General features: G+C 38.7%; 1 protein-coding gene across 4 annotated transcripts in view; it reads left to right on the forward strand.

Moving 5' to 3' along the window:
• The window catches only part of OSBPL8 (oxysterol binding protein like 8), an 84,722-nt gene that overhangs the window by 46,346 nt on the left and 19,221 nt on the right, over nt 1-19,155 (forward strand). For 3 of the 4 annotated variants that reach the window (XM_053944287.1, XM_053944290.1, XM_053944289.1), the window contains 4 exons: nt 8,870-8,937; nt 13,645-13,725; nt 14,516-14,617; nt 15,312-15,515. In XM_053944287.1, the coding sequence (XP_053800262.1) occupies nt 8,870-8,937; nt 13,645-13,725; nt 14,516-14,617; nt 15,312-15,515 (455 nt within the window). Of the gene's footprint in view, nt 1-2,769; nt 3,013-8,869; nt 8,938-13,644; nt 13,726-14,515; nt 14,618-15,311; nt 15,516-19,155 lie in introns of all 4 variants that reach the window. The other variant, XM_053944288.1, reaches the window with a different exon arrangement.

The following is a 19,155-nucleotide window of genomic DNA, read 5'->3' on the forward strand; positions in this document are numbered from 1 at the left end:
ATACTTAGTCTAGTGCCTCCTATGGTAACTTAAACTTCTGTTACGAAAAAGCTCATATATTCATGTATAGATACTGTGTCATTCACCTGATGCCTTTAAGCTAAAGTGCAGATACTTACCTGTTTATGCAGGCTTTTCTGCCACGTCTGACTTACACAGTTGGACTTGGCTGTAGGTCTGCTTCTGAGTATCTGAAACTTCTAAGCTGTGTATGAGAGTGCATTTTGTAAGTATATAAATTTTAAAGCACTCGAAACTAATATCAAAAGGATAGAAAGCTGCCTGGGATGTTAGTCTAAGATCACAATGTCTGATTTCATCAGTAGATGGACCTATTCTGTCTGAGTTTATTTTTAGGAAGGAGAAAAGTAAAAGGATTTATGGGATTTTTAGTCTTTGAAGGGGGAAGGAGTGAGAAAATGGAGGAAGCTTAAATTAGATTTTTTTCTTTTCCTCATCTGTTGTTGTGGTGAGACAGAGTTATATTTTGGTAAAGGACTCAGAGCCTGTGTTGCTGTTGAGTTAAAGCAGAAGGTACTTAGAATACCTGGATAACAGCTTCCTTGCCTGGAGAAAGCCTCAGAGAGGGGAAATGTCACATTATCTGTATTGAAATTCTTAATTTTATCTAAGCAAAGAGTTCAGTTTCAGTTCTAAATGGAGAAAAGGGCATAGGAAAGAGAAATAAGTATTTTAACCTGTTCCTGTTTACAGTTTGACTACATGAGCAGTGTCAAGGGACCTGAGAGGGCATGGACAGAAGTAAGGGAAAAGCCTTCAGGATTGTGTTGTTTCCTGAAACCCCTGGAAATACAGCTGCTCCTTAGGAACGTGAACATAAGGTGGCAGAGAAGACCCAGCTGTGGAACAAGCTGGTGGGCTGGCAGGTAGGGCCCATCAGCTGGGGGCAGATGCAGCCTGAGTGCTGTGCGGGTGTCTGATGGAGGAGCCTCCCCTGCCTTCAGTCTGTGTGACCCAGCCATTCCAGAAGAGAGAGACATGGAAAGGGCCAGATACCAGTGTCAGCAGAGTGTTCTGGGCAGGGTCACAGCCCTGACTCTGAAAGAGGAGATAACAGCCCCATTAACTGGGCAAGGTAGGTCTGTAATGAGAGGATACAGTTCCTTCTGTGTGTAAGGGGAGTTCTACTGCAGCTTTCTCTTGATTTTAATTAGAAAAAAAAGAAAATGCGTATTATGAGTAGATTTGGTCCAAGGTATTTGCTCTGTTTTGTAGTTAGGACAGATTTGAAGAGTTGATATGGAACTGTGTTTATTAAAACAAAACCAAAACAAAACCAAACAGGAAAAAAGCTAGTGTTCTCCCTCCTTGCATTTCCTCCTCATTGCCCTGCCACTCCACTCCTTTAGTTTTTAACTGCTTTTTCTGTTTTTTCTGGGACATCTGGACAAGGACTGTTTCAGCTGAAGGAAGTGTGAGACACAGGATTGGATAAATAAGAGACCTGAATACATGATGCTTATCCAGTCTTGCCTATTCCCTATGCTTAAGTGAATTGTGTTTTTCATATAGTGTACAGTGGTTTTTATTGATGGCCATCTGTGCCTCATCTTTGCTTTTTCTGATACATGTTTTTACCTTGTCATATATTGGGAAGTTAACTACACTTCTTTGTATAAGGCCATAGGGTAAATAGTGTTATTTGAGGGTTAATCATGTTCATGCTGCTATTGATTTAATTTATGGCATGTGATTCACTTTGTAAGAAAAGGAGAGTATGGAGTAAGGTAAGAACTCAAGATCTTATTTTCTATGCAGTTCTTGGTGTCCTATTGTCCTGTTTTTTAGTAGAGAAGGTTTCAAACCCTGTTTTGTCAGAAGTAAGGTTTGATGGGGAAAATAGGATGAGCAGAGAGGCACGAAATGAGAAGGAAGTTCCACAATTGCAAGAGGGTGGCTGTGCACACTAGTCCTTGCAGCAAAAAGGCTGCTGATGTAACGAGCAGTGGATGAAGGTGGTTGGGAAGAGATTATTTGACTTCATTCTGGTAGCTGCCAGCAGGAGGAGTTTGGATCAGCAGATTTCTAGTCTTGAACCACAGTTTACTGAAATACTTTTTCTGTTTAAAATTTAAGCTGGCCCATTTAAGTGTTTTATTCATTGAATAAAATATTTGGGGCATTAATAATAAAAAGCCTTTTTTGTGGAGATTATTTAGGGCAGCTCTTCCATGAGTCAGGCTGGTTTGTTTATAAAAATATGGGAGAATTTTAAGAAGAAAAAGCAATTGCCTCACTCACCTTTTAAAGAAAAATAAGAAATGAAGATGTAGAGGCCATGGCAGTCAGTTGACAAAAGCTAGTTAGGTGAGTGCCTGAACAGGAAAGTTCACCTTGGCTGTGTAATGCAAATGGTTGACTCCCTTTTCTGATTCCCATAGTGTACCACAATATCAAACAGGGAAGCCACAAAGCTCATGAGTTGTCCTTTGTGCAGTATAAATTTGGGACTTGAAAGACTAACAGGAACTCAATTTAAGGAATCCTTAAAACATAAATACCATTTTTGTGTACTTAGAAATGAGTAGGACTAAAACTGAGAGGTAAAAAATGAGATGTGGTGTGTTTCCCAGAAGAAAGGAGCTGAAGCCAAGCCATTCCGCTTTAAGCATCCTAAGAGCTTTGATGAGAGGAGTATAGTGTTGCTTGGCTTGCTGCTGATTTGGCAGCCTCTGTCTCTTCACTGCATTTTTCATGTGCGCCCTTCGTTTGTTTCTTTTTTTTCCTCTTTTGTATCTTACTCATCAGAATGTGAGGTAAAAGGCTGCTACTGCAACACTCTTGCTCCAAGCAGCTTATGCTAACCAGCTTTCACAGAGAACATAATCCTTACACAAACACCTTAACTGATGAAGGAAGAAGGTCCAGTGCGACGTAGGTTTTCTTCATGTGCTGGGATTTCATCTGTGTTTTCTCCAAGAGCTGATGGCCGAAAGCTCGTCCGGAATGCTTCATTTGGTGGATATAACGGGCTCTCTCCTGCTTTACCAGGTTTGTTTTGGTCTTGCATTTCTTAAAATGTACAGAAGCGAATAGAATTTCTACCTCAAATTTTCACGCTTGAATGAAAGTAATGTTGGTAGAAATCAGAAAGAGTATTCTTGTATGCATTTAGATAACAGCTCTTTGTAGTGGCAAGATTTACAGACAGGGAAACGAGTAAGTTAGCTTTCACACTGCCACAAATTTCACTTAAAAATGCATTGGTGTATTTGAGACTGACTGGAACGTTTGTTTTGGTTATTTGGGCTTTTAGGACTGAGGTTCTGTGATGTGGTTTATAAATGCCTTCCTCTCTTGTAACTTCCACTACCTCCCCTGCCCCCCACCACCACCACAGACACATAATGGATCTACTTTAAAATTGTAAGGTACAGCAGAAGGTTTTCATTTTGCTGTAACTACTGGAAAATCTGCAGGCTGGTCATCAACGGTTTGACATAAAATGACAAGATAGAAAATGAGGGCTAAAAATGTAGCCTTGCTAAACTCTGTAGTGCAAGATTTTGAATACTTAAAACCCCTGAAAGGGCTTTAATCTCCTTTTGCTCAGATTTGTTGTTTCCTGAAAATCAGTACTGGAATATTGAAATGAATTTGTAGGTCATTGCATGTCATTGTTCATAATGGGCACTTCTGACATAGGTACCTGAATTTCAGCAGTTTATTTCAGAAAGCCTCAGTGCTTGAAAATGTGTTACAAGGTCACCCATTCCTGAAGGAAGACATAGTGCAAACTGTGCATTCTTTCCAGAATTGCTCTGGATGTGTGATTTGTCTTGTGCATGTGCAGAGATGCACTTTATTGTGTAGTCCCACGGGGCCAGGATGTTGAGGGGGAATAAAATAGTTTTCACTTTCTATTGCATGCCTCCTGCAGCATGCCTCACTGAATTTGTAAGCCCTCGTTTGGAAGCCCCGGAGCAGATTTGGGTGCAGACCATGGGGGAGGTTGCAGACACAATGTTTTATTGAACTTTTTTTTATCCTGGAATGTTTCCTTTCACTCTGTTTCAGGAAATGATTAGCTTCTACCAAGAATCTAACACTGAGTTTTATTCAAGCTGTTTTTGAAATAAAAGATCTCAAAGCCTGAAAGCATGGCAACTAGAGAGATGCTTCCTACCTTTAAAATAAATATGTGTAGTCTGGTAATTTGTGGAAAAAATGAGGGGTCTCATTTTGTATTTGCTTCCTTTATGTATAGAATTCTGCAGCTAAAGCTGATCACTGTTCATAAGTGGACAATGAATGCGTACTTAAAATGCAGAACAAATGGAAAGCAGTTTTTAATGAAAAGCTTCAAGCGTGTACATAGAATTAAAGAATGCTTGCTCTTTTGGAATCTTGCATATATCTCTGAAGAATTTCAACATTCCTAGCATGCTTAATGAACATTCTTTATATACTCTCTCAGATTGGTTTAGGCAAAGAGTAACTGTCTGTTTTAAATGTACACGTATAGTTACAGTGATGGCAGTCTTTGGGTTTTTTTTTGTTTGTTTGTTTTTGTTGTGTTTTTTTTTTTTTGTGGTGCTTACAAAAGAAAACACTACTGTTAGAAAATACATAAAAGGACTTTGCTTACTTTCTGATTACTTCGCTTTTGAAGTCCATGGAGGAATCTGAATTAGTTAATATGGGATTGTACTCTTAAATTTGGTTGTCAACAAGCTTTTGAAAGTCAGTCAGTTAAAAAGACTATGGTTCCCTGTGTTCAATTCTTTAAAAAGATTTTTCCTCTTTTTCTGATGTGTTCATTATATAGCACCAGTATTGATAATTCCTACTAAGTACAGCTCATAGTTCTTGCAGAAGCATTTTCCAGCTGAAGTATTTGTTCCTCAAAACTGCACATGCACGCCAGTAATCAAATCAGGCTGTTCCTTTCTTTTCACTTGGAAGTCAGTAATATTGTTGCTTGGATTGCTATTTGTGATCTTTTCATGCCTTGCATTGCTTTTCTACTGTTTTCTTTCTATGTTTGAAAAAGAGCCTCCAGTGGATAGTAATTATTTCTTTTATTAATAAAATAGATCTGACATTAAAAAGTAACATGCTTATTTTCTGATGCATTTTTCTCATGTATCATAATTGCAGTGGCATTTATTGAGAGGCACAAAGCCAGTATTTGAGATGTAAGAGTTATATGGTTGGCTTTGGCTTTTCCCTTCCTTCAAAATTGACTGAAGGGACAGATTGTGGGTGCAACTTCAAAAAATGTATGTTATGCTTGAACATTGAAATCTGTTACCTAGACAGGTTTTTTTTTTAAACTGTACCCTGCTACAGTCTTTATCCTAAATAGTCTTTAATTTTGCAGTGTATATAGCCTTGTTTTTTTGTCAACAGCAGTTTTGAAAATTTTTTTTTGAAAATTTTTTTTTGAAAATTTTTTTGAAAATTTTTTTGTTTTGAAAATTTTTTTTTGAAAATTTTTTTGTTTTGAAAATTTTTTTGTGTTTTTTTTGGTTTTTTTTTTTGTTATTGTCTACATAATCTGTCTCAATCTCTAAAGCAGTACTGTTTGATTTTGTTTCATTGACCTCTTGCATGCAGGGTTCTGGTTCCTCTTTCAGACTCTTAAATCTCTCTGAAAGCTCCTAGTGAGTTCTAATGTAGATTTTCACCTGCAAGTTTTAGAAGAACATGGTGAGTGCTCACAGTAGGAATGCACTAATGGACAGTTTCCCTTGGCTTCTGGGGTCATACCATGAACTGTAGCTGATTGCACTGGCATTGAGATCAGCTTTCAGAGCCCATGGCACCTGAGCTGTAAAGATCAGGAAGGTCACACTGGGAGAAAGCCTGTCAAGGTGTAGTGTTGCTTTGAAAGCAATTGCTGATGCTCAGAACTGCTTTAGAGAGTACAGCAGTGGTGCTCCTAACTCTAAAGATTGTTTTCAGGAGTGTAGATAGAAAATGATACATAAATTCGAAGGATTCAATACAGAGCAAATTACAGAAAGGGACTGTCTTCAGCACCTGAATTTCTACATTATTAAATATGGGCTCAGGTTATTTCATTAAAGAGCTGCTGATGGGTGGGAAAGAACAAGTAAGCTAAAATATTAAGCCCAAAACCACTGCTGATAAATATTGAAAAACTTGAAACACTTTCTTTTTATTACACCCTGCTTCTAGCCTCTTGTGCTTTGGCAGTCTCTGCTTCAGACAGCTGTCTGTAATTGTGAGCTTATCCCTCTACACAGAGAAAGGTCACCAGTAGTATGGTGGGGGATGCAGAGCTGGATGACTGAGTTTCCTCACAGACCAAGATGGGGCAGTGCAAGGTGTTCAAGGTGTTCCAGGAGGTGCAGCACCCTGACTTGGCTTTGCTAAGGAACTCTGAGAGAGTCCTTTTCTGTGCTGTGGGTGAGGAGGGGAATAGTCCGTGTGGTGGGTAAGTTCATGAATCAGCTGGACGCACACCTCTCCAGCTTGAGACACTGAAAGCAAGGAGGTAAAATATATGGAAATGAAACTGAACTTTGGTCTTCGTGTCCAGTTCTCTGGGACAGAATAGTTCTTTCTGGTTTCATTTCTTCTTGGTGATACTGATACAAAGCTCGTTTGTGAAAATAAAAAACATCTGTCTGTTGGATAAGGGTGTGTAAGTCCTTAAAACTGTTGTGCTTCAGAAAGCAAGCTTGGAGTTATAGCTTCTCTTCTGTAAGAACAATCCTGACTTAGCACTTCCTTGCTGATTCCCCCTCACTAAGGCTTCTGTATGTGCTATTAAATAAACAAAAATGGGAAAGTCATTAGAAAATGCCTGTGTTGCATTTTCAGTAGGATTTGATTCCTTTTGAGGAATTTCTTTTGGGCATTGGATGAGGAGAAAGCCTCTGCTCTCATTCTGGTGTGTGTTTGACTGTCTAAGTCTGGTATCGAATCCAGTAACATCTCAGTGAACTAGGGCAAGCGTAGCCTCTGAGGCTTTAGACAGCCTTTGTTTCATGCCCGATAACTAGTGCTGTAGAAAATGTGCTCTTGCATTTAGTATTATATAGGAAATGTGGCTTCTGGTGTCTGGATTTTTTGTGGATTCCCTAGTACTACAAATCCTGTAGTACTAGACATTCCAGAGGGATGCCCATCAAGGTACTCCTTTCCTGCTTTGTCAAATGGTCTTCTACATTGCAGGTTTTCATTAGCTGAACAAACCTATTGCAGGTTAGAAGAACTTAAAAAAGAAGGATTTAATGAACTATGCCCCAGGTGGGGCTTCTATAAGGATGTGTGAAAGTTGTTTGTAAAAGTATGTAGGCCTTCCTTTCTGTGAACATAAAATGGGATATTGTACTGCAGTAGATAATTTCTTAAAATCTGGTCTTACAAAGGACTATCTTCACAAGGTAATAAATATAAAAGGAGAAAAATCCTCAAAAGATTGATTACCAGACCAAAATCAAGAGGAATCTTAAGATTTCTCATGTAATTTGGAAATCAAGCTAATGCCCCTTCAACTCCATGAATCTTCCCGGGATGTGTAATTGTGAGAAATTAATCAGTTCTGTCTTAGAGTTTCTAAGTATTATAAGTTGTGGAAGGCTGAAGATACTAATTAAAAAAAAAAAATCCTACTATGGACAAAATAACACTGCTACAGAAAGTTAAAAATTCTTTCAAAGCTCATAGTTTCCCCTCAAATACATACATTCCCCTGAAGAATGTGAAATCAGGGAGTTTCTCTGGTAAGCCTTCTCATTTCAGGGGTCAGAATACTAATTTCTGTTTCAAAGTCAGGACCATGCCCAGAGGAATGCTCCAAAGCACTGGTGGTGTCCATAGGTGCACTGCTGGTTCTGCGTCTATGGGTGTAGGGTGTCCCTGCTGGTGCAGTGCCCTCTCATAGGCTATTGGACATCTCTGTGCCAGCCTTCTCAGCTGCTTGGGCTGTTCTGAAATCCGTGCCTGACTTCATGGTCTCATCTGCCTCCTCTTCAGAGGGTGTGTAAATGATGGCACGCTGACTCTACTCAGATAAATGCATTGTGCAACTTGTTTTATTTCTGTTTATAAAAGCATTATGCTGCCACCACCCTCTTCAAATAAAAAGGATCAACGAGTGAGATGTTGTGTCTTGTAAGCACAGGAGGCAATTTTTCTGTGAGAGGGTGCCAGGTTCTCAGTATATGTTCTCTGGCACAGAGCAGCTGTGTGGCAGCAACCATACCAGTTGTGTCCCTTTGTTTCCATTGTCGCATGGATACTGACTTACTTTGCTTTTTGGATACTGGGAAAGTGTGGAGTTTGTCACAGAAGAGAAACATAGGATTTTGACACCTGTTTTAATATAAAGCTTTGTAGTTATGCTTCTTCAGTGTCAAGTTGAAAGTATAAATTCAAGGCTAATATAAGGAACTTTTTCCATTTTCTTGCAAAAAAACCCTGACTGGTGATTTTAATCAGATTGACTTTCATATAGGTGGTATTTAACAATTATCTAGCTACAGCAAGGTTCAAAAATGAACAAACAAAAAAAGGCTTTATTTAGTACTTTTCTCTGTGCCTGCATGTGTGCAGGTAGGGTAGAATGAGAAAATAAAGGACAAAAGTTGACATATATTTACATTTCATCAGGTTATTGGATCAGATGCAGCATTATCCAAATACAGTGGACTCTTCTTGCCTCTTAGTGGCAAGTATTAAAGTAGTGTATATGGTAGTAGCTGGTATGTTTTCAACTGATGAGATAGATTGGTATATATATGCTGTTTGAAAATCTGATTAACTTTTACTTTTTTATGCTAACCACATTGGCAAATTTTTTTCAAAAGCTAGTTCATATAAATTTTATTAATGAATTTATATAATTTGCAACAATGCTGTTTTTTTCTTTAAGGCTTTGACAAAGGGAAGGATGATGCGTCACAAAAAGACGATGCAGCATATTCTATGTCAAAAAGCAAGGTAAGGAACACAACCTCCTAACCTGTCTTAAAAATTTTGGTGTGTAAAGTTACAGATTTTTAAATAAGGATAAATATATTTAACTTTTGTTGTAGATAATCTTTAAGATTACTCTTCAGATTCAGCAACAGATAATGATTAAAAGGAATCTCTTAATACAATTCCCAGGATGACATCACATCCAACTCTGTGGTTCAAAGTAGTGAAAATTAAATTTGAAATCGTCTTGCAGTTGTCTTGGAGTGGGATATTGCCTTGCTGTAGATTTGAAATTGCCTTGCCATAGAGTTTAAAGGCTCTAACTTACCCAGCTGTATGGTTTTCTATTTTCTGCTGGGCTGTCCACTGTCTTTTTAAAGAGGCAGATGTGGTAACAGACACTTAAACAGATTGTTGGGTGCAGCAGGTGTGGGTTGCTCTGGAAAGTGAAGACCTGATCTGGAGCTAGGTAGCTCCCAGGGGAAAGGGGAAATTCCTGCTTTTTGCTGCTTTTGCAGTGTCGTGGTTTGACATGAAAGTGAATTTTTTCCAGGAAGTTGGGTCAAACCAATCAGTGGTCAGGTTTGGATATTGGCACCTGGAGTGACCACTGAAAGTATGGACACGCCTCTGAGAACACAGGGGGTTAAAAGCAAGAACTTCCAGAAGAGCTGTCTCTTTTGGTTCCGGTCGTCAGAGAGTGCAGACCTCCCCTGCCCAGCTACGGGCTGGGTGGGCGAGGGGAAGCCACGCGGCCTTGTCCAGGTAGGCCGAGAGGCTGAGGGTCTGGAACCAAGCCAGCTCCTGGACGGAAGGGTGGAGAGGAGCAGAGATGCCTTTGTTCTCCCCCGCCCAAGAGGGAAAGAGACAGAGAGCCTGGCGGCACCTGGAAATTTGCCGGCAGAGGAGAAGGAGAAGGGGGGAGGGATGTCCAGCGTGGGAGGCGGCAGAACACCAGACCGAGATATCAGCCGTCCAAGGAGTCTGAACTTTTAACCCTTTCCAGGAAGTGAGGGCTTTTTAAAAGTATTACTCCTCCTTGATTTGTAGTGGAAGAGAGATAGTCCGGGACCTGAGATGGTAGAAGGAGAAATATTTAGGTAGGAGGAGATGATGAAGTAGCTTTTGGCTGGACTTTTCTTGTTAGTCATGGACTGAACTAGAATCTCCTGCAATAGAGACTGCATTTTAGGGGGATGCAGTGGTGACCCAGGGAGACCTGTTCCAGCTTCGAACAGCGCAAGAATGGCGAGAAACGAAGAAAGCTGAAGAGGGAATGGTGATACCCTCTGTCTTTGGGAAGAAGATGAGTCCTGTTTTTGGACCCCTCGGCCCCAGGGGAAAATGGGGGGGACTGTAGTCCCAGGATGAGAAACTGAACTGTTGTATTTTTGGGTCCATGGCAAAGCATCCTTAAAGGAGCCCTATGAGCAGTCTGCCCATGCACGGTGGTGAGAGCACTGTGACATGGAATGGAGAGTGTCACACTGGCAGATTTTTTTTTTTTCCGGGCGGTTGCCATGTGTGACAGGGAAACACAGGGGGGCAGCTGTGTTTCGTGGGGGGTCTGTGGTGCAAGAGAGACTTCTCTCTCCCTTGATAGTTTAAGTATAGATTACCTGAAGGGTGGTAATTTGATCAAGAATCCTGGGTGATGTTTCATGGCTGGGTGTTTTTGGAATTGGGAGGAGGAGGGGTGGTTTAAAAGGTCTTCATCCTGGATTTAGTTTATGTGTTTTCTGTATTAGTAGTGGTTTAATAAAGTTTTTTTTTTTCCTTTGTTATTAAGCTTGGGCCTGCTCTGCTCTGTTCCTGATAACATCTCACAGCATTTATTTAGAAAAGGTGCATTTTCATGGGGACGCTGGCATTGCGCCAGTGTCCAACCATGACATGCACACAGCTGTTCCCACAGCACTCTGTCCTGGGTACAGGCAGCCACACCCCTTGGAGACAGGGTTTGCACTCGAGGTCTTGACACAAATTTTTCTGTGGTATTTGATGTATCAAAGCCATAAGGAGAAACAATACAAAGGTACTGAAGGGAAATTAAGAGGCTTAAAGATTATAGTAGCATTTCCAGGATTAAATGGTGTCATTGAAATTGCAATGGGATAAGCAGTTTAGTGTCTGCAGCTGATGCTGCAGTTTGTGGAATGTAGCTAAGCATTTCAAAATGTTGGTGTCTTACACGTGACTTGGAATCACAAAACTGTATCTTTTTGCTTTACTGCATCCTAGAGTCTCACTCGTCAGGAATATCAAGGAAGTATACTTTACCATCCAGCTTTCTTGTGATCAAAATATTTATATTGGTCCAGAAACCTCCAAATCGGTTTGACTTGAAAATCAAGTTAATAGGATCTCTTTTGACTTGGGTTAATTCTAGACTCTCAAGAATCATATAACTTTGACTATCCAATTCCCTTTTCCTCTCCCTTATATTTATTTTTTCTTAGTTGCTCTCTTAACAGGATCTTAAGTCTTTGGGTTCGTTGCTATTACATCTTTTTGTGTCTTTCTGTCAAAGATGATACCAATATTCATACTTCTGCTAATACATGCTTTTCTTCACCCTTTTTTTTAATTGCTGCATGTGGGGCTTGATTTTACTAATGGAAGTGAAATAGCAGCCCTTCTTCCTAAGAGAGAATGGAAAAGCAGTGATGGGACTTGCCTGGAATGTGGTACTGAATGTACCTTGCTGGGAGTTACAGCAGGTTCTCTTAAAGTGTTTTCTTCAAAATTTTTTATCCCATCCACTTTGTGTGGGTATAACAGTGAAAAGGTTACTGGCTTAAAAATACACAGATCCCTGACCTGTCTCATAACATGTAAACCTTTACTCAGTGTCATATTAATGAGCTTTAAAACAGAGACAATGAGAAAATGAGTTTTTTTTAAGTAGGGAAACTTATTGGTTTGGGGCTTTTCTATGCATGACCTTTAGATTGCCTTAGCTTTCTGTTGGTGAGCAACTAGAATATTTATGAATGTTTTGCTTAAGTTGTTCCGTTACAGCTTGCATAATGAGTTCATTAGCTCTTCTTATATGGCAGTGATAATCATTTTTCCCCTCTTCTGTTACTACATTTAAAGTACTGTATTTCCTTTAAATTCTAGAGAGAGGAATTTAATTTCAAGCTGTACACTCATCTTAAAGCTAAATTTTGAGTGTCAAGAGCATATCTTTATTACAAGATATCTTTCATTTTTTCAAGACAGATACAGAAGTTAAAGAACATTTACTTATCATTAAAATAATTTTGAGCTAAAATTACTTTTTGCCAGTTATTGCACATATCTTTTTTTACAGTAGCTAAATTGACTCCTGTAAAGTCTTAGTTCTGAATTAAAGATATAAAGTAGAATCCAGGTTAAATAGTTCTGTACAGCTTGTGACTCTTTAGGCTTTGTTTCTTTTGTCTGAGCAGCCTGTGTGTTAAGAGAATGCTCAAGTGGCTGTTTTTATTATAGTTATAAGTTTTATTCAAAGCTTACATATTTTTGGACTGTCATTTTATAGCATTCCAAAATACAAATTCAGTGAATAGACTTTGCACTGTTGTTTGAGATTTGAAATGTGGAACATCTTAAGGGTCAGTTTTGATAAAATGTCCTTGAATTTGAATTGAATACTCAGTTTAGAATGTTAAATTGTTTTGTTTTGGGGTGTTTTTTTTTTGACAATGCAGAAGTTTTGGGTCGACCAGGCTTATGTTTCAGTGCACAAAGAAATACAACTTTCTAATTTATCTGAAGTTTGTATTTAATGAATACCTACTCAATGTTCTCTACCTCCAATAGGACTGATGTGAAAACTCTTATCACAGACTCCTCTTAGACTCACTTTTTCCCTTCTTTTGTTTCTAAAGAGTTCTGTTCCCAAAGTGAATATTTGGTGTTCCAAATATTGAGTTCCCTATCAACTAGTAGTCAACAAACCTCTAGGAGCAAACTTTGAACCTTACAAGACATGAGGGAGAGGCGGGGGGAGAAATCATGTGGTGCTGAGGCAGCTCATTGTCCTGCATGAACGAGACTTGGGTGTCACGAACAAACCTGGGTCTTGTTCCTGCCTGACGCCACCGTGAGTTTCTTGAGCATGACTTGCAGAGTAATCAGAGCGTGGAATTAGGGTTCAAGGAGCAGAACAAGTGCCATTAGTGGGCAGTTGTACTCTGATGATTTATAGAGCACTGAATCCTAGACTGAAGAGGCTGTATTTTCCTTCATGAGTCACAGGGTAAGTGCCTCTATAGCAGTCTGTTTGGAGAAGCTGTAAAGTTGTGGATGGAGACAGCTGATTCTGTATTCTGATTCATAAATCCTGGGAATGACTCCTGTGTTAAAACACCTGGATTCTCCTAAAAGATTCTCTCTCTGCTAAAATAATGCCTAACTATTCAAGCATGCTCTGTCTAGTAACAGTCTACATGAGCTAAATCTTGCTGTGTATAGGTCACACAGCTTCTGAAGTAACCTTAGACTTCTTTCCCATCAAACCCTTACAAAAAGAGACTCCATGAATAGGTGGTGAGCAGCTCATGTTACAAGAAGTGGTTTATTGGTTTGTTTGGGTTTTTTTAAGGGGGGAAGCAGTAGAGAAGTGAGAGGGAATGGGAACCTTACAAACATAATTGCACTTCAAACACTTGCTAAAGTGCCAGCATCAGTAATAAATTATTGTATCTGTCATTTATTTATTATGTGTGTTGTGAATTTCAGTCTGAATCCAAGCTTTTCAATGGCTCTGAGAAGGACATCTCTCAATCTTCAAGCAAACTTACAAAAAAAGAATCTCTCAAGGTGAATTAATTTCCTAGTAACTCCTCAAGGGCTATGAATGCATTCACATAGTTTTACCTTACTCTCTAATGAGAAGACAAAAATGCCAAATAATGATGAGACTTAGGGAATATTTAAGTTTTGTGAGAAGTCGTGCTGTTGAGTCTCTTCAAATTTTACTGTTTTTTACTTGAATAATAGCTTCTATAATGCAGTCTTTAAGATGATGCAATATTGTAGAATAACTCAGATTATAGATTATTTCAGATTGGCAGGGACCTCAGGACATCTATGTGTAATGAAATGACAGAATTATCAAAATAGCAATTTGAATGCATTTTTACTATCTTCTTCCTTCTGTACTGTAGCAAGACCAAACTCCACTGATTGGTAGATAACATTTAAAGAGAAATGTAAAATTATTTGGCTTTAAATGAGGGAGGTACATTCCTGCAAATTTCTCCTAGGGGGGAACATAACTGGTGGGTAAAGAGCACAGATCAGATAATGTACCTGTATATTGTAATTTGGTTTGGTTGGTTTTTCCTCCCCTTCGATTCCAAGAGGAGCTTCAAAGTCCTCAGTTTTTAAAGAAAATTGCAGAAGAATCTGAAATTGGCTACATCATAACTGCTCTTGAAGTAATTGTTCGCACTTTGAAGTCAAATACTCTGAAAGCTATTTTTCTGTATCTGTATTGCAAATTGAATTTAGCAGGTTTTTCCCTCAGATTGTATTGACTGATGCTTTTTTGTGCTGATAATTGGCTTTTGGCCATGACATTGTAAACATTTTTTATTATTTTTCACAGGTTCAAAAGAAAAACTACAGAGAAGAAAAGAAGAGAGCCACGAAAGAATTACTTAGCACAATCACAGACCCCTCAGTTATTGTTATGGCTGACTGGTTGAAGGTCAGAATCCAAGTGTGAAACCTGAGTTGAAGATGGAGCAGTTAGTTGCTTGCTGCTTTCTGGCCAGAATAGAAAAGGCTCAATCTTTTACTTACTGTTAATGTTTTTCTACAGGCACAGAAGCCACTAATTGCAGCCCAAGGTCCCTGTGCTTAAATCACAGGGGACTAATAGAGGAACTTATCTTCCACTCACTGCAGTCACCCTAATCATATTATTCTTGTGTGCGTAGCCATCAATTTGGGATGAGTTGGCTTTGCAGTTCTCATTTTATCCTTCTCATTTTACACTTTAAAGTGGCTCTGTTACATACGTAACAAAGCAAAAATAATTCAGTCAGATATTTCAGTGCATGTTTCTTTGTCTATTTCTGGTAATTTTCCTTTCCTCTCTAAAGAACTAGCTGGTACTGCTATCTTAAAGACAGCAGTTCATATTATCAACAGTAGTGCAGTTGAATTGTCATACTTCCCATATCAGAATGTGTGCATACCTATTTGTAGAACTGAGTATTCATCAAGACAGAAGAACAAGCATACCCTTATATTCTTTAATAAATCTGGGTAAACTTTTGAAAGACCTGATAAACTTTGCTTTGAAATAAAAGCTAATAAATTTGAATTTTAATTTTGTTAAAGGGGATGGTTTTGGTATTGGCTTCACTAAGATATAACTGTAATTATTGATCTTCTAGATTCGTGGTACCTTGAAAAGTTGGACCAAACTGTGGTGTGTACTGAAACCAGGAGTGTTGCTTCTTTACAAAACTCCCAAAAATGACCAGTGGGTAGGAACAGTGCTGCTGAATGTTTGCGAACTCATCGAGAGGCCTTCTAAAAAAGATGGCTTTTGTTTCAAACTTTTTCATCCTTTGGAGCAAACGATATGGGCTACAAAGGTTAGTGGTAGCGTGCATGGTTCTTAAGGGATGACTAGCATTAATCAGCTACGAGTTAAGACAACCTCAATGAAAAGCTGAACTGTGATTTCTCTTTCAACTTCAGTGGGTTGTGTTGATTTGACTATAAGCCCTCAACATCTAGTCCAGTTCATCAGAAAGAAATATTTGATTTATGCTGCTCCATGTCCTTAAAGAGCTTCAGAAGTATGGTGTGCAAAGGGTTGCCATTAAAAAGGTTAATGCCATCACTGGCAATCACATAAATTAAAGGAGTGTGTGTTAAACATTATATTTTTCATCAGTCAAATCTGAGAAATTAAGGTGAGATTTGCTAAAATGAAGGTGTTTTGTTATAAACATTTCTTGGTGTCCAACTCTATATTTATGTGGTAAAATATCACCTTAGTTCAATTTGCTTGTAAGATTCAAAAAGTAGATTACTTGCTTGTGGAATAATAACCCATATTGCAACTTGTTAGCCAGGTTTGTTCCTTTTTGTTATGATGTTAGGAAGATAAATGTTTTAATTCAGTTCTGATGTCTGTTTGCCTTGTCATACATGGCATAATACTGTGAGCAGCTCTTACCTGTGTTGAAAAGCACAAGTGTGTTCTGCAGAGCAAAGGTTTGTTTCAGTATCTTGTAAGGATCTTTAATGCTTGCTCTTACTTATTGCTTAATCTGATAAACTATTTTAGTCCTTGTTTTGTGTTTACATGTGGAGAGGGGATGTGGAAGCACAGCACAAGTGAACATATTTTCCATTTAAAATAACATCTTCCTTTAGATGAAATTACTGTACAATATTAGGACCCTTGCTATAATTAATTAATTATACCCTCTAAAATAGGCATCTTACAATCTCACAATTAGTAGCTATCTTCTGAATCTTAAATTGATATAGCTGTATTGTCACATCTGTAGAATATGCTGTGTTAAATTTGTCATTCTTTTCTTAAGGAAATCAATATAATTCCTGATGCTTGTGGTCATTCTGGATTTATCAGTGTTATCTAAATTTACCAAACTTGGATCAATTGACTTGTAGTTTCTTTTGAATAATTTTATTTTACTGTTGCTTAGGCAAACTTCTCAGTAATTAGTGGTGATCTCACATTTGCAGAACACAAACTCCATATCCTTTTCCAAAGCTATAGCATTTGTTGTTAATGTGCTTTATTTACGATATGTATACATACATTGCAAAATGGTGGCCTGTCTGCAGAAGATCACAAATCAGTCTTATATTTCTTTATTATTTGGCAATGAGAAATGGATTTGTTTGTTTTTTTAACTAGATATTTAGAATTTAGAGGACATGCCCTACCAGATTTTTACTTTTTTTAAGGTAGGTCAAATTTTGAACCTGAACAAGTCGATATTGTCCATTCTAAATGTGCTGAGAGCTGGAGTGGCGTTTGTTCATTTTGGTATGGCTATTTGCAGTTGAGAATTCCTGAATTCCATTAGATGAAAGGCCTTTAAGTTTGAACCCCTTTTCTGCCTTGTTTACCTAGTCAATCAAAATGTCCTAGTTACAGATTTATTACCATGAGGCAAACTTGCATAAGTGTAATAGCAATTGACTGATCCAGAGTAGATTTACCACAAAGAGCCTCAAGTCCAAGGCAAAGTAAGCCTTGTTTGCAGTTAGTGCAGAAAGGTAGCATTGCAAAAAACATATATAGAGCTATAAGTACTGCAGGAGATTTTCTCACTTGAGCACCCTACCCATGGTGTGTCCTTCTGGCAGACTGCAAACTCTCTTCTGCAGTAGTTTGTGGCCAGTCACCTCACATGCTCCCTTAACCCTGTTGCTGTGGTCTTTGATGTTCCTTCTGCACTCAGAGGTAGCTGATGCACTGTACCTTCATTGTGTGCCTGGTCCTGATGCCATTTCGGTTTTCTGAAATTAATAATTAGAAAAGTTAATGCAAATAATTTTTTTCTGAGCAAATTTAGTCAGGGGTGACTGCATATCAGTTTTCATTGTTGTTTTTGAAACAACGTTCATGGCATTTGAGTTTCATTGGCATGAATATTCTGTAAGAAGTAAACTTCAACATTTTTTAATCTAATGGAATTTTTAGCTTGACCGTTGCCTTGGAGTAGTAGCATCATTCCACCAGAAACAGAGACAATCTAAATAAAGTCACCCAGTGAACTGAAATTAATGTGCCTCTTGTACAGATCACTAACTACTGGAAATTGGTTTTGAAACCATAATGGGTAATACCAAAGGAAAGTATCCAATGCTGTTGGAATAGTAAGCAGTTAGAGGAAATCAAGATCCATGAGCAGTTATATAAATTTAGTCAACTTACTTAAATACTACTCAGCTAAAAATTACTTACTTGGTTTTAATCAATATATTGTTAAAACACTTAGGGAGTGTAACTTTCTTGCATTAAAAAAAGCAAAACCAGTCACCAAACCAGACTTCATAAATTGTAGTTGTTTGGTACAGAGTAAGTAGCGTACCCTGAAGTGGCCACTGTATAAACCCAGGGGCAGATCTCATGAGCAGAAGTCTGCCCCAGTGTCCTGTGACCCAAGAGTTCCAAGGCCTTCGGGTGGCTGAGGCCTTTGCACAGTGCTAGCAGCACCCCAGCACCTCTCCCACCCTGGCCTGGTACCATGGTGCTCTCCTCTCTTCAGGTGAAAGTGGGCTTCTTCCCTGCCTTCCCACCCTTGAGGTGAGGAGTGGTCATGCATTGGAGTGTTCCTCTTGGTTCTTGGTACCCACTAACTCCTAATCCCAGTGTTGCTGCTTCACCAAAGACTTTTCATAGGCACACCTTTCCTCTCTCTCAGCGGGAGACTGAGGTTTGGAATCTTGTTTCTAGCACCCAATTGCTGTTAGTCTATCCTGACTCCTCAGGAATTTCTGAACATCATTTACACCAGCACTAGCTTATCTGTATTGATATTTAAGTGCCACCAAGACTACTCCTTTACCTGCTTCTTGCCCTCAGAAGCGTTCTGGCTGTTTCATTTGCTTGCTTCTAAAATTACCTGCCTTTATCTGCTTTTGCTCAAAACTTCTGCTGGCTTTCCAATTCCCTCTTCTAAGCCTTATATTGGCTTTCCATTAGGTTTCTCTGGGGGAAATCAGTAAAGATCAAAATACATTAAGTCATCAGTTAGGCAGGCTTAACCCAGCTTTCAGCAATAGCTTCACGTATGTTTAATACAGCCCTCTTTGCCTATCAGTTGTCTTAAAGTTATCATAGATAAACTTTGTTTGGAAGGGACTTCAAAATGGTTATTTAACATTTTATCCCAAAGTGAAAGTTGGCAGAAATTGCAAAGTCTTTTGCATTTTTTATTTAAATGTGAAGTGTGAAAAACTTCATAGTAAATAGTAAATAAAACTTTGGCCATGTCTGATTTATACACCAAAAAACTAACCCCCCACCAAAAAAAAAAAAAATCAAAAAACTGCACCCAAACCAAAAAAACCCAACCAAACTAAAATTGTTTTTGAACCACAAAGACCATTCTTTTGAAAAGTGGGCTTGAATTGGTTCCCATACTTAGAATGAAGTCTTTGAAGAAATCCAGTGAAAGAGGGCTGTCCATCTTTCCATTCATGTCTTCATTAGATGTTGCTGAGTGACAGTAAATAGCCCTGCAG

Source organism: Vidua chalybeata, chromosome 5 (genome assembly GCF_026979565.1).
Source record: "Vidua chalybeata isolate OUT-0048 chromosome 5, bVidCha1 merged haplotype, whole genome shotgun sequence".
Taxonomy (NCBI): Eukaryota; Metazoa; Chordata; class Aves; order Passeriformes; family Viduidae; genus Vidua; species Vidua chalybeata.